This window comes from Grus americana, chromosome 1 (assembly GCF_028858705.1).
Source record: "Grus americana isolate bGruAme1 chromosome 1, bGruAme1.mat, whole genome shotgun sequence".
NCBI lineage: Eukaryota > Metazoa > Chordata > Aves > Gruiformes > Gruidae > Grus > Grus americana.
In genome coordinates, this window is record NC_072852.1 from 197,467,785 (window position 1) to 197,481,863 (window position 14,079).

Consider the following 14,079-nt stretch of genomic DNA (forward strand, 5'->3'; position numbering starts at 1 on the left):
CAGTGGATGTCTACGACAGCAGGGAGGCTCAGCTTTCACCAATGGACAGGAAGAGCTTCTGAGGAATATTCTTTGCACTTACCATTTTTTTTCACCTCACTCAGTTCAAGGACTAACATGTTTGAAATCACAAAGCCAACCAGAATTCGACAAAGTAGGAAAGCCTGGTACTCATCTCCATCAACAAAAATGAAATTAGAGTCCTCATTCTTGAGGAATATGGACTGAAAAGAAACTATTTGCTTCCCCCCACACATACATAAGTTACATGCATTTCCTTTTAGTAAGCAATTTCAGTTGAAACATTTCAAGAAAAATAAACCCACGCAGCAGTATAACATAGAACATACAACAGTTAAACTTCAGAACACTGGTTTTACCAGTATTTCTTTGGAAGCTTGTCACAAACCATAACTAGACCATGTTATTCACCAGTTTCTAAGAACATGGAACATACAAATATAAACCTCAAAAACTTAAGAAAATGTTTGAATAATATTCACGAGTATATTACAGCTTCCTGGGCAACAACAACGCCAGTTTAGTTTGAAGTCTTCACTTAAATAGAAGCTAACATGTTTTAATCATTATGAGCCAATAGGAACTAACCTCTTCAGGAAAGTAACTAATGCAAAAGTCAAATCAAATATGTAATTTAAGCCACTGACTCTAATCATGTTTTTAAACTGCTGCATTTAATCTGCCCTGAGGCAGGCAGTAAATTGTAACTAAAAAACACTGTCATTTTTAGACAGCAAACATAACAGGTGCACAAAATCTTCCATGACATTGGTACTTATTTTATACCTCTATGATAAAAATAGAATAAATAAAAGAATAACATGATTCAGCAACCAAAACCCAGCATGCACTCAAATCAATACTTTTAATAAGTCTGTTTGCTAGTAGAAAGAACTAATGTTACTTACTGCTATTTCTCTGCATGCAGACATAGAAATTCCAGTACCTTCTATCTGCTTTAAAGCATAATCTTTATCATCTTTCCTGTGAAAGAAGAAAAGAAGTTTTTTTAAAAAAATTGCACCATGAATTCAATGTGAGCTCTTCACCACCATTCAGAGGACAGTTTCTAATTAATACAAATTCTGCATCTTATTTTCTTTTGATTCTTTACTAGTTTAATGGCTGTATACCCAACTAAACCATAAGCTAACCACACCACCTTGATAAACTTGAAATATAAATTTGCTCTCACTACATAAATAGGGATTTTAAAAAAAAAAAAACCTCAAAACTCTTAAATACAATGACTGACATTTCTTTTATTCCTTCCTTCTCTTATGAAGAGGAAAACAAAGCAAACATTTAGTACATACGAGAAATAAGTCTAGCCAGGGCTACATCTCCCATGAATGTATTACTCTGGGACACAGTGTCTTCCCCATATTTTGATGAATTCTTGAGCAGCCCAGAAGCAACACATTAACATCTTGTCTTTCCTCTAGGTCACAAGAAGAGCCCTAAAATTTTATCCCTACTAAGCTAATAAAACTACCAAGATTAATTAAAAAAAACAAACAAACATGAGGTATCTGTCCAATCTGAAGAATCCAGAGAAATGTTTGCTCAGCTTTAGTACAACACTGAAAAACACCACCGCCACTCCATTTAATCAGCATGTACCTTACAGTCATTTATTCAAAATGCAAGCCTATTAGTAACTCCAGCTACCAAAAGCAAAATGAAGAAGAGATACACTGCAGCAAAAGATGACATTGAACTCTTGCCCATCCTCAGCCTCAAAGAGCTCCAACTTTTCGGAGATGGAGTGCTGGTCCTTCCCACTTGTGGGCTGGCATCCACAGCACTCCTGGGGGATGTGGCACTTAACAATATTGCCTTCGATATCTGGAGCACTCGCACAGCCCCAAATCTCCAGGTTACATAAGAAACCTTATTAATTTTTAATGAATCTGGTTTTCACAGCTGTGAAGAGCCACCATGAAAAAAAGCACAACTCAAACATCCTAAAGGCAAATAAAACAAGACTGTAGTTAAGCATTTAAAATGTATACACTTGTGTCCTCCAGCTCTCACTAAATATTTGCAAGGCTTTGAATTGCTGTATTCCTACCTGAAACACACGCTTTCCTCTATTCTTCACTACCTATTTAATCACTCAAATTATCAGGTCCTGTCCAAGAGATTTTTCATGGGGTTCAAAGACAACCCACTGTTAGTAATAACCTTTCAAAACAGGGAAGAGAGGAAAAGTGGGAGATTAATGGACAAAATCTGAACACAGTTAATGAGGAGGAAGAATGAAACAGCGAGTGGGCGAGAGCAGATTTCAGTAAGAGGGCAATTACATGGATTCAGCAAGATAAAAGAGGGGAAAGATACAGGATCTGACACAAACAGAAAAAAAATACTAAGGAGGACAATGACAGAAGGCACTAAAAAGCTTGCACAGAATAAAACCCGAAAACTCCCCAGCCTGGAAGAGAAAGAGCCAGCGCTGAGCACAAACTCATACATGGCAAAACCAGGTGTGAGTAGGGAATAATTCCCTATTTCTCACCTTAGAGGAAAACAAATTGCATCAAGCTTGAAAACAAGAAATCATTATGGTATTAAGTGCATAATTAAACTGTGCAACTCATGATGACAGATTATTACAGGGATCAAAAGTATAAATGGATTTCAACTCAAATTACACAAATTTATAGTGGATAGGGGAGCTATGGACCACTGCATGAGCCGCAACTGAACATAACCCCAATCTGCTTTCCAGCACAGAGATTTCCTATGGTGCCAGTAGAAAAAGATACAGAGAAATTTTCCCAGCTAAAAATCATTTTACCCTCAATCTGCCTTATCCAGCAATGGCTTGCAGCCATTACTGGATATAAACATGAAGCAAATTGGATTGGACTAGAGGTTATTCTCATTGCCCTATGTCCTCATCTACTTTTTTTAAGGCATTTGGGGAGATCCCTATTTCATGAGAAGCGCTACCACGCAACCGCTACTGTTACAGCATTACCACCGACAGAATATGGAGCAAAACAGGTCAGACTAAAGGTTATTCTCATTGCCCTGTTGCTCACCTCCTTAGATTTCAAGGTATTTGAAGGAGAACTCAGCATAAGAAGGAGGGCTACCATACAACTGGTATTACTACAAGCATTTCTGATAGCACTGTCTACAATGAAGCCTGCCTTACACCTAAGATTGTACAACTATTTTTTAATTGGGCAAATTTTTGCCAAATTAAGTCTGGACTAAAATTTTTCCATACCAGATGGCAGACTTTCTCTGGAATTTTTTTTGAAAAAAAAATACTTCTGTTTCCTAGAACAAAACTGGAAGAACACACTTTCAGTTGTGCATGTTAACTCTCTTACAATCATTGCTTTAATGCTGAAATTTGACAGCGTGGTTTAAGAACATACCATTTGGTCTCCTCAAAACAACGGATGAAATAAAGAGTCTCTGGAAAATTAATCTTCTCACAATAAAAGGCAGTTAAAGAACTGAGATCCCAAGATCCCATGCCCAACCGTGCTCTGCCCTTACAGCAGCCCAGGGCTGCGGGGAATTAACCAGTCGCTCGTTTGCTCTGCCCGGGTGCCGCACGCAGGAACCAAGAGCAATGTCCTCTGCCCCATCCTCAACCTACCCAAGCAGTCTAGAGGAAATATAAGCATGGTAAAAAGAAGGAAAAGAAATTACAATTTAAGCACATTTTTAGCACCACATTATACTCTCCTCCAGAACCTGAAAAAATAACCAAAGACTTCCAAGAGTTAAATTCTCCAAATTGTGCAGGCACAGTTGAGCTACAAAGTAATAAATCAATTCTTAACCCTCTCTAATATCTGTTCTACACTGCAGCTGGTAACACGCCATGGTTACCCATTACACCATTAGTACCAGCTTTTCCATTAACGGAAGTAGGAAAATTCTACTTCTACCTTTGAGTCAAGTGAAATTTTCTTTATGAAACAGTGTAATTCCATGGGAGTCAGAGGAACTGAGGGAATAGTTTTTAAAGGGAGCAATAAAAGTTTACAAAAATGTTATGAAGCCAAACGAAAGGCCAGAGTGACCAAGCTTATTTTACACAACTTCCAGAAATATTTTGCCCATAGTCTGTTTACATGGTAACACACGCCAAAGGGCCTCTGCATGCTTTTGGATACGGACAATTTCCTTCTTTGAAGATCAAGGGACATTCAATGATAAGACAGGAAAACGCAAAAAATAAGACAAAAAATGAAAAAGAAACCTGTTTATAAACATCTTCCACAGCTAAGCAACAGCATTGGCTTCTTGGCAGCTTGCATTTTAAGAGTACAGTAAGACTCAAAGCATAATTTAACTAAATTTACCCTTCTAACAGAGAAGTCCTGTTGGGAAAACCTGTCCACTTTATCTGCCGCCTGGGAACGGGACTTTAAGTAACTTCAGCAAATTCTCCACCTACCAGCAGGCTTAGAAAAACTGCAAACTTATATTTTCATGCTAATATATTCATACTTTCCTGCGCTTAGGCAGGCTGGCATCTTCAATGCAGTAATAGTCCCCACTAGGAACAGGCAGTTTGTGAGAGCAGTGAGAGTAAGAAAACTCACTTTGTACACAGCTGCTGGAAATAGCTGTGTTTATTGCAGTCACGGGCAAACTGCATAACCTCGTGTAAAAATGTCATTTCCTCAGAGGGACAACATTAACATCGGAGGCATAAACTTGAAAAAATGGGTAGCCGCAACACACCTTCCAGTGGACTTTAATGACAAGAACAAATATACCTGCAATATCACCATAAAAGAGCGTAACTACTGGGTTTTGTTCTTACAGCTTGAATAAACTAGAACTGAAAATGTCATCTTTAAGAGAATTAAGCCATTATAATAATGCTGCTTCCAAATATTTATTTATTGTTTTTTAGAAGTTCTACTGAATTTGGAAATGCAGCAGCACCATAAGAAGCATTTAGTTTACCTGGGAGGGAAAAAAATAAAAATCAAAATGAGTAGGAACAGATGCCTGCTGACTGGGAGCACACTGCAAAGCTTTAGTATTAAAAATGCCTGGTATTTCTATCCTTTATTTAGAAGAATACTTTAAGCATAAATATGCTCAGCAAGTGGAAAAAAATATCCTACACATGGAGAAAAAGGAGGCTTATTACATAAAAGGCAGTTTAAAAAAAAAAATCAGTTCTACTGTTGGTCATCTGCCATATCATACATTTTGTTGAAATGTATTGGCCAACATTATAATATATTCTTTATTCAGATCACTAGATCAGTTTAAAATTCAATTGAGTAAAAAATATAAAGTACGGAAGCCTTAAAATCAGTAGTCATAATTCTAGATTTACATTACAGTTAACATATCTCAAATTCAAAATTGACTGGTCAGAATTTAGGAATAGTTTTGTCTTTATAAACAAGGAAATGTAAAATTTGACTGCAGTTAAACATCTGAGGGAAACAGGCTCCAGTCTTACAACTACCACAGGGAACTGCAAATGCGGCATCTCTTCTACAGAAAACTCTAAGGAATCTGTTAATTGTTTATGGCTTTTATTCCTTAAAGAATATGAAAATTCTGATAATTAAAAGATAAGCCTACCAATAAAACACATGGGTTTTTCTTTTAATTCTACCCTTGAGAATTCCATTAACATCAATAGTAGTAAAAGTAACACATCCTGAGTCAGTACAACTGTTGCACTATTGCTGGAGTGATTCAGCCTCAGCAGTACTAACTCAAAATTCTCTGAATGCTTTAAATCAGTCTTTGTGATTTTACTAGCTGAAAATCAATTTGTGCTGTAGAGTATCTTAGCGTTGAACAACTCGCATAGGTGAACGCTGAGTAACTCCAAGCCCTAATCTGTACAAACAGTAGCACATCTTCATTATTAACGGCAAAATACAGACAGGAGCTTTCATACATGCTGGGGAGCCAGGTAAGGCAAAAAATAGTCAATCTTTATTACCTACCAGAACGTCAAGCAAAGAAATAGATGAAGCGGAGGTTTTATTATAATTTACTTAAAAGTATCAGAATAGTGTTCAACACAGATTTAAACTGCAAGTGAAGAGAAAGATAACGCAGAGTTAAACCATGACATTCCAGTTAGTTTTCTACTTTCTACATTTATACTAAATGCCAATGGTATATGCACAGCAAACACCTAAATACACACCAAAACAATACATCATTTTCTAGAAAGCGCAGCAAGATGAGGGCAGACTGGTACCCATTCAAATGATGACTTGGAAGAACAGAATTACCTCTTTTTCCTCTTCTATCACCACATTCATGGCACCAGAATGAGGTATTATACCAGGAGTTCTATCTACTTTTGCATTTTGTACCTATTAACCACCAACGCAGAAAATGGGTGCAGTGGAGAACCAAGTGACAAAGGACACAAAAGAGGCTGAGGTTCTCAAAGCCTTCTTAGCATTCATTTTCACATCACAGTCCACTCGCACAACTACCACGTTCCCAAGGCTAGTGGCACAGTCGTGGTGAAAGGACATAGAGGGAAACCACATTCAGCAAACTAGACACAGAGAAGTCCATGTGACCAGGTGGGCTGCATTCAAAGGTGCTTAATGGAGCTGGCAAATGTCATCACAAAGCCACTCTATCATCTGTGAAAGGTCATGATGATCATTGCGGGTTCCTGACGATTAGGAAAGGGCAAATATCAGGATCCTCTATGAGAAGGGCAAAAAGGTTCAATGATATCATAGGCCAGTCAGCTTAACCTCAGTCCTTGAAAAGGTTATGCAGCTAACCCCCATGGGAAGCTATTTTCAGGCCCACAAAGGAAAACAAATGACCGGGAACAGCTCGCCAGGATTTTCCAAGGATAAGTTGTGCCTTCTCAATCTGATTGTCCTATATAACAAGAGGACTAGCTCCGCGGGCAATGGAAAAGCACTGGGTGTTAAGTTGACTTTCGCAAAGCTTGTGACATGATCTCATAGTAGAGAGCTTGGACAGCTGAACTTCAAAACAGATGAAAAATCAATTGGACTGCCAGATTTAAATGGTTGTAATCAATGGTACACATCCCACAGGCTGCCAGTTCCTAGTGCGTCCCTCAGGGGCAGATACTGGGGCTGATGTAACATCTCCATTAACAAATGGACAACGGGATGGAAGATGTCCTCACCAAATCCACAGACTGGGGGCAGTGGTTGATGCATTGAGGAACTGAGATGCCATTTGGATGGACCTCAACAGATGGGAAAAATGGGCAGACAAGAACCTCAAAGTTCAAAAACAAGCACAAAGACCTGTCTCTAGTTCGGAATAACCCCATGGAATTGGACACACTGCCAAGTGGGTCAGAAGCAGCTTTAGAGAGCAAGACCTGGGGGTCCTGGTGGACAAGTTGAACATGACACAGCAATGCGTCCCTGTAGCAAAGGCAGCCAACCAAATCCTGGGCTGTATTAGCAAGAGCGTACCCAGCAGGTGGAAGGAGATGATTGTTCCTCTATATTCAATACTTGTGAAACTACAACTGGAACTCCACGTTCAGTTTTAGGCTTTCCACTACAAGAAAGACACTGATGTACTGAACAAGTCCAGCAGAGCACCACATGAAGTCTGAAGTACATGACATGTAAGGAGAGGCCAAGAGCACCAGGTTTGTTCAGCCTTTAGCAAAGGCTAAGGAGGAGGGATCCTATCGTTGCCTTCAGTTAGCTCATGGGGGCAGGCTGGCATACAGGGAAGGAGTCAGGCTCTTCCTGGAGATGCCCACCAAACAGATGAGAAGCAACAAGCAAGTGGCAAAAAGAGAAATTCCAATTAGATATCATCAAGACAAAAACCCATGGGTAGTCAAAAAGTGGAACAGATTTGCTAGAATTCTCCATGCTCAGAGATATTTAAAACAGCCAGATAAGAATCTGAGCAGCCTAAGCTAATATCAAAGTTGTTCCTGCTTTGAGTGGAGGTTGAGCCAGGTGCCTTCCAGAAATCCCTTCTAACCTGAAGTATTCTATGTGGGATTGTGAGGTAGAGCACTACTTTGCTGAGGATTCATCTGAGACTAGGTAGTTTCACAGCTGTGCAGTGCATTTACTACGCATTGTCAAGACACACAGCTAATTCCTAATACTGTTTTCCAAGTCTGACAACATTTCTAAAACCTAGCTAGAAAAAAAGACACAGAACTATTCTGGACACACATGTACATAATTTGGAGGACCGTTTACTATAGAGAGATTTAAAACTTTTCACCTCTTCAATATAATTTACATTAGTGTGAGGACACAACTTTGAATTCAATCTCTTATTGGAATAGAGTTTGTTCTAGTATTTATGATGTGTGCAATGGTAATTATCTCTTAAAAAAGGAAGTCATTGTATGGCTTGGTGTAAAACTTAAGCAATGCACAGATGTTGCTACTTGCGAGCATGCTGAAAAAGAAACCCAATGGGGTTTTTTTTGTGAACAAGAATAATCCTTTAGAATTATAGTTGTATTTATTAGCATAAATAGTGGTATCTGAACCTCCAAATCTTAATATAGCCTGCAGATGATTTGGATGGATGCCACCCAAATCAAGAATAAATTCTTTCTACCCACTGTATTTCAACAGCTTCCACACAGATTCCACAAACTTACACACAGAGATGTGACAAAACCCTTTCATCCATAAAGGAAGTTGACTTTGTCCCCAAAGACCACAATACCCTGACAAGATCAGCATATACTAGAAGTGAATTTACTACAGCGCTGTGCTGGTTTTGACTTGGATGGAGCTAATTTTCTGCATAGTAGCACCTATGGGCCTCTGTTTTGGATCTGTGACCAAAACAACACTGATAACACACCCATGTTTTAGTGCTTACACAGTGTCAAAAGTCTTTTCTGCTCCTCACACCACCCCATCAGCAAGTAGGCTGGAGGTGCACAAGGAGTTGGGAGGGGACACAGCTGGGACAGCTGACCCCAACTGACCAAAGGGATATTCCATACCATATGATGTCATGTTCAGCAATATAAAGCTGGGGGAAAAAGGAGGAAGAGGGGGCATTGGGAGTTATGGCATTTGTCTTCCCAATAACCATTACACATGATGAACTTCTGATTTCCTGGAGAAGAACATCTGCCTGCCAATGGGAAATAGTGAATGAACTCTTTATTCTGCTTCGCTTGTGCGTGTGGCTTTTGCTTTACTATTAAACTGTCTTTATCTCAACCCATGAGTTTTTGCACTTTTACCCTTCTGATTCTCTCCCCCATCCCACTGCAGGGAGCGAGTGGCTGTGCAGGACTGAGCTGCCTACCAAGGTTAAACCTCAAGAAGCACATCCAAGATATACAGCCTCGAGAAGGCACCAAAGTAAGTTTACTCAGGTTTATGGTCACAGTCCAACTGGCTGACACTGAAAAAAGTTTCACATTGTAAAACCTTTAAATGTATTAAACTCAACAGTTATCATTGCATACATTTAAATGTACAAAGCTGGAGAGCTGTAGCTGCGCAGAATGAGACGTAACACTTCTGTGAGGATAAAGGGTAACCACCAAACAGCAAAGACGACGTGCATCAGCAGAAAATAAGTTGTATAGGGAAAAAATTGGTAGTAACAACTTGGTACAAAGGCTGAGAAATTGCATTATAAACAGCTAACTTCCCAGAAGCACATCTTAAGTCAAAACTTTTGTCAAACTAATGAGTACACTGTAAGTCTGATCACTGACCCTGTACCTTCAGGTAACCCTAAAATAAAGAGCAAAATCTTATAAGTCATTCTCTTAAAAAAAATCTGAGCTAGCAGTGATGCAATAACAACTTCACCTTTTTATAATTCCATTTTCACAAAACCTGCTGGGTTTCATACATTTAAATGTTTTACAATTAAGTTGATAAACAGAACTGAAAACTAACAGTGAAGTTTTGCACAACAACTTGCTTTAAGTCAATGGTTTCCTGCTGAAAGAACCCCATCTTCATACACACACACACACTCCTGTCCCTTTGCCCAGAGCCCAGGCACTCATTTTCAGATGGAGATGAGTTTATACAGAGAGTGGAAAAGTATTCCCAATTTTTTGTTTGGTACGCTTTCTGCCACATTTGTGAGCTGAAGTGGCCTGCTGAGTGCTCAGATGAGCACAGGAGTTCTAAAGACAGAGAGCAGACACAGCAGAGGCACAGCGGTTTCTGTCCACGTTCAGGATGACGTTCATCTTCTAAGACCTTCTTTCCACATCAGCTTGAGGTAAGCACATCCACCTTTGCCAGAAAGCTGCAGCTAAGTGCTACACCCGCTGCAGAAATAATTCTAGTCACTAAAAAAGCTCACCATTGCTAAAACAGTAGACTTTTTCAAAATATGGAAATAATATAAACTAGATGTCATTCAGTTATAGCTGTTTGAGGGTCATTTTAGTTATATATAATGCACAGAGCATCAGTAAATCATTTCCATGATGAAATTATTCTAAAAATACTTTTCCAAGGGCCACTTGTTGTAGGAAGGGTTTTTTTGTTTTGAGAGCAAACAAAAAACACATTTCAGTTCTATTAGCTACAGAAGTTCGACGAAGCAACATCAGAAGATAAACACGAGCTCAAATTACTGCTGCTTCATTTGACTCAATTTAAAAACATTTTGAAAAATGGGGTAGTCCTATAACATGCATTAAACCTACAGAAAATAGGTTAAAATTATCTTCTCTATTATAAACTGCCTGCTACTCAACCAAAGCATGACTATTTTTAAAAGTTCAGCTTTATTCAAGCCCCAGAGTATTTAAATGTATTTACAACCAGCTTAAAGTTTATCCCATCATAGATTCTAGCTTGTTCCTTTCACAGAAGAAATCTGCCAAAAAATCAGACAAAAACCCAGATTCTGTCATGAAAGCCTCTTATATATAAATAAATGAGAAAGGATCATAATAATGCAGCCCAGCCAGAAAAGCTGGGAGTCCAAGCTACTTTGTCGAGGATTTCAGCTCAGGAGAGTGGTTCACAACTACTCTTCTCTCCTCTGCAAAGTTCCCTGCAAAGACTTTCCAGGAACAGGTGAAGAGAATAAAGAAGAGTTGGTACTAGTTAATCCGCAGACAAGGATAAATAGAGTTCACAGTAAGTACAGTGTGACTTCTTATACATTTGTGCTGGCCACCACAAGCTGTGCCTCACACCCGTTCTAATGCGGTTGCCAGTACCAGTACGTGCTTTATGGTTTCACACACTTGTAACAGTGCTTACTCCCAAAGGGGACATTTCAGACTGTTCCCCCATTTATACAGTCATAAGCGTTGTCTACTTCTTCAACTTCAAAAATGAGATATGCAAGAAAAAATTGGATCAAAAAATGCATGGAAGCATGTTTAAAAAAAACGTAGTGAACTGCTGCCTATAATCCGCACTGCTGCCGTACCAGACGTCTGTGCACAGCCAGGAGCAGAGCTGCGCCAGCACCCAGCTTTCCGAATGACCCGAGGCTTTCTGAATGACAGCATAACTCCCCTTGGGAGGAGGCAACATCACCAACCCCTTGGGAGTCAGGGCTGGTGTAGACTCACACCGTAGCAATGCAATCCCTGAGAAGCCACCATCTTCTCCAACAAGTACAATTTCACGGGCATGTTCTCATTTTTGCAGGTGTTGCTGATGTGCAGGGACTCTCAAATGCTATTGATATGTAACCATTATCAGGAAGACTGGCTAAATCTTGCCTGGCTTCACAGAGAATATGACAGACTAGAGTAAAATTGATGTAAGGCAAAAAAACCCCATCAAATCCTTTATCTCCTAAGGTTCCTTTTCCTTTGCTTCTGAAGAGTGCAAGAACGACTACAAGTGAACAACACAGCAGAAATCCAGGATCTAAATTTTAATTTCACCTTAAGATAGTAATTCTGGATACTAGATGAAGCAGAAACGTGTTAGTAGGAAAGCACAGCTACATGCTTGCCCACCTTTCTTTACTTCCTAAAGATCTGCTAGAGTTAACTGCCAAAGAGACCTGGACCTTTTGTATGATCCAGAGCAACCACTTCTCTTTATCAATACCGCCCTTAATTTTATAAAGGCATGTCACAGATTACAGCTACGTCGATCCAAGTTTCAATTAATGTGCTGTATGATCACAGTAAGTTTTGGTAAGCCTTAGGAAGTATTTGCACAGTCATATCGCTAAACTTAAATAAATTGCAAAACTCAGAGAGGTTGACAGGAACTTCATATTTAATTTATTTACCCTGCTGTTCTCTCCTATTCCTCCTCTTCCAGAGAGTTAACAAAAACACATTACTATCTTAATGCTAGGCAGTGATTATCTTTGAGTTTGTCAATAATTTCTAGCTGAATTAAAATTTAACTTAGAGAAGGACTAATAGAAAAATCACATTTAAATGTAAATATTAAACAACCTAGCAGAAGAGAAAATTTAAAGACTTATCTCTGATGTAACATTTTAACAAATTTGCATGGTTAGGGTTTTTTCCCTTTGTCATGGTTTAACCCAGCTGGCAGATAAAACAACTACCCAGCCATTTGCTCACTCCTCTCTCCTGCAGTGGGATGGGGGAGAGAACTGAAAAGAAAAAGGTAAAACTTGTGGGTTGAGATAAAGACAGTTTGATAGGACAGAAAAGGAAGAAAATATTATAATAATAATAATAATAATAATAATAATAATAATAATAATGAAAGTGATGCACAGCATAATGTCTCACTATCCAGGACCAATGCTCAGCTAGTTTCTGAGCCTCACTGCCTCCCAGCCCACCCTCCCACAGTTACATACGGAGCATGATGTCACACGGTATGGAACATCCCTTTGCCCAGTTTGGGTCAGCTGTCCTGGCTGTGTCCCCTCCCAGCTTCTTGGGCACCCCCAGCCTTCTCATTGGCAGGGCAGTATGAGAAGCTGAAAAGTCCTTGACTGCTTGGCAACAACTAAACATCAGTGTGTTATCAACATTATTCTCATCCTAAATCCAAAACACAGCACTACACCAGCTAGGAAGAAAAATAACACTATCCCTGCTGAAACCAGGATACCCTTTTAAAGATATATATATTATATATATCTGTGATGCAGAAAAAAAGCAAACAGGTAAAAGACAGCATATTCAGAGGCAGGAAAAAAGAGCCAGTTTGTGCTCTTTCTTTTTGCTATTAGCCCCCCTCCTCAGAAATGTACACTTTGTCCAAAAGAAAAGTAGTACTCCAGTGTGACTGTCTCGCTAACGCTTTAGGATGCAATTTTTAGATATGGCAAGAGGATAGAAGAGTACAAGGAACACAGTTTGTGACTGAAGCACCTTTAATGGACTCGGATCTAAATTTACAAGACGTCATGTGAAAATAGAAAGGCATAGGACTCAACCAAACACTAACACAAAGAAAGCATTGCAGAGGAAGATGCTCTAACAAAACTGAATTTATTAAGGGTCTAACTCAGGCATTCATTCTTTTTCCATCACCAAAATACTTAAAGGACATAGCAAGATTGCTGTGCCAGAACAGCATCATTATTCTTAGCAGATAGCAAGGCTTACACTGAGAATATTTTCCACTTCAAAACAAATCCTTCAGTAATCAGACCTTTTTGGTGGTAAAGAAAAGGTCATTTCCCACAGCTGGAGGAAAAACCATCAACAGCAAACCAATAAACATTAGGGCTTCTGAGACAGCTGATACTATGTGGTGAATGGCAATTACTGATTCACTTTATTCCTTTTGTTCCTTGATTTTTTTAAATTAACACCTTTCACCACAACATGTAGTTTGCCAAGAAATTCAAAGTAAGCAAGTAAATTCAATGATACATTGTACATGTGGTTCTTCTGATCTAAGAATTTGCTGCTATTGAAAAAAAAGCCTTTTCTTGACATCTCTACCATCCTGCTCCTAGCCAGAAAATCCTTACCCTCACACCAGCTCTGATCTGTGCCACGGTTCATCTCCTGCATCCAGCAAAAAGTTATCCACTTTCTTCTCCTGGGTTAACAAATTCTGTTAGTTTACAGTGGGGTACGAGGAGTATCAAAACCAGCACCAAAGTGTGTGTAAGGGCAAAAGCAAGGAGAGGATGGGTAGCGGA

General features: G+C 39.2%; 1 protein-coding gene across 6 annotated transcripts in view; it reads right to left on the reverse strand.

Moving 5' to 3' along the window:
- The window catches only part of CDK8 (cyclin dependent kinase 8), an 86,165-nt gene that overhangs the window by 56,566 nt on the left and 15,520 nt on the right, over positions 1 to 14,079 (reverse strand). For 5 of the 6 annotated variants that reach the window (XR_008580015.1, XR_008580014.1, XM_054848820.1 and 2 more), the window contains exon 2: positions 930 to 1,005. The exons of the other annotated variant lie outside the window; for it this stretch is intronic. Coding sequence is in view for 3 of the 5 variants with exons in the window: in XM_054848820.1 (XP_054704795.1) it covers positions 930 to 1,005 (76 nt within the window). In the remaining 2 variants the exon portion in view is untranslated. The remainder of the gene's footprint in view (positions 1 to 929; positions 1,006 to 14,079) is intronic. 6 annotated transcript variants of the gene reach the window in all.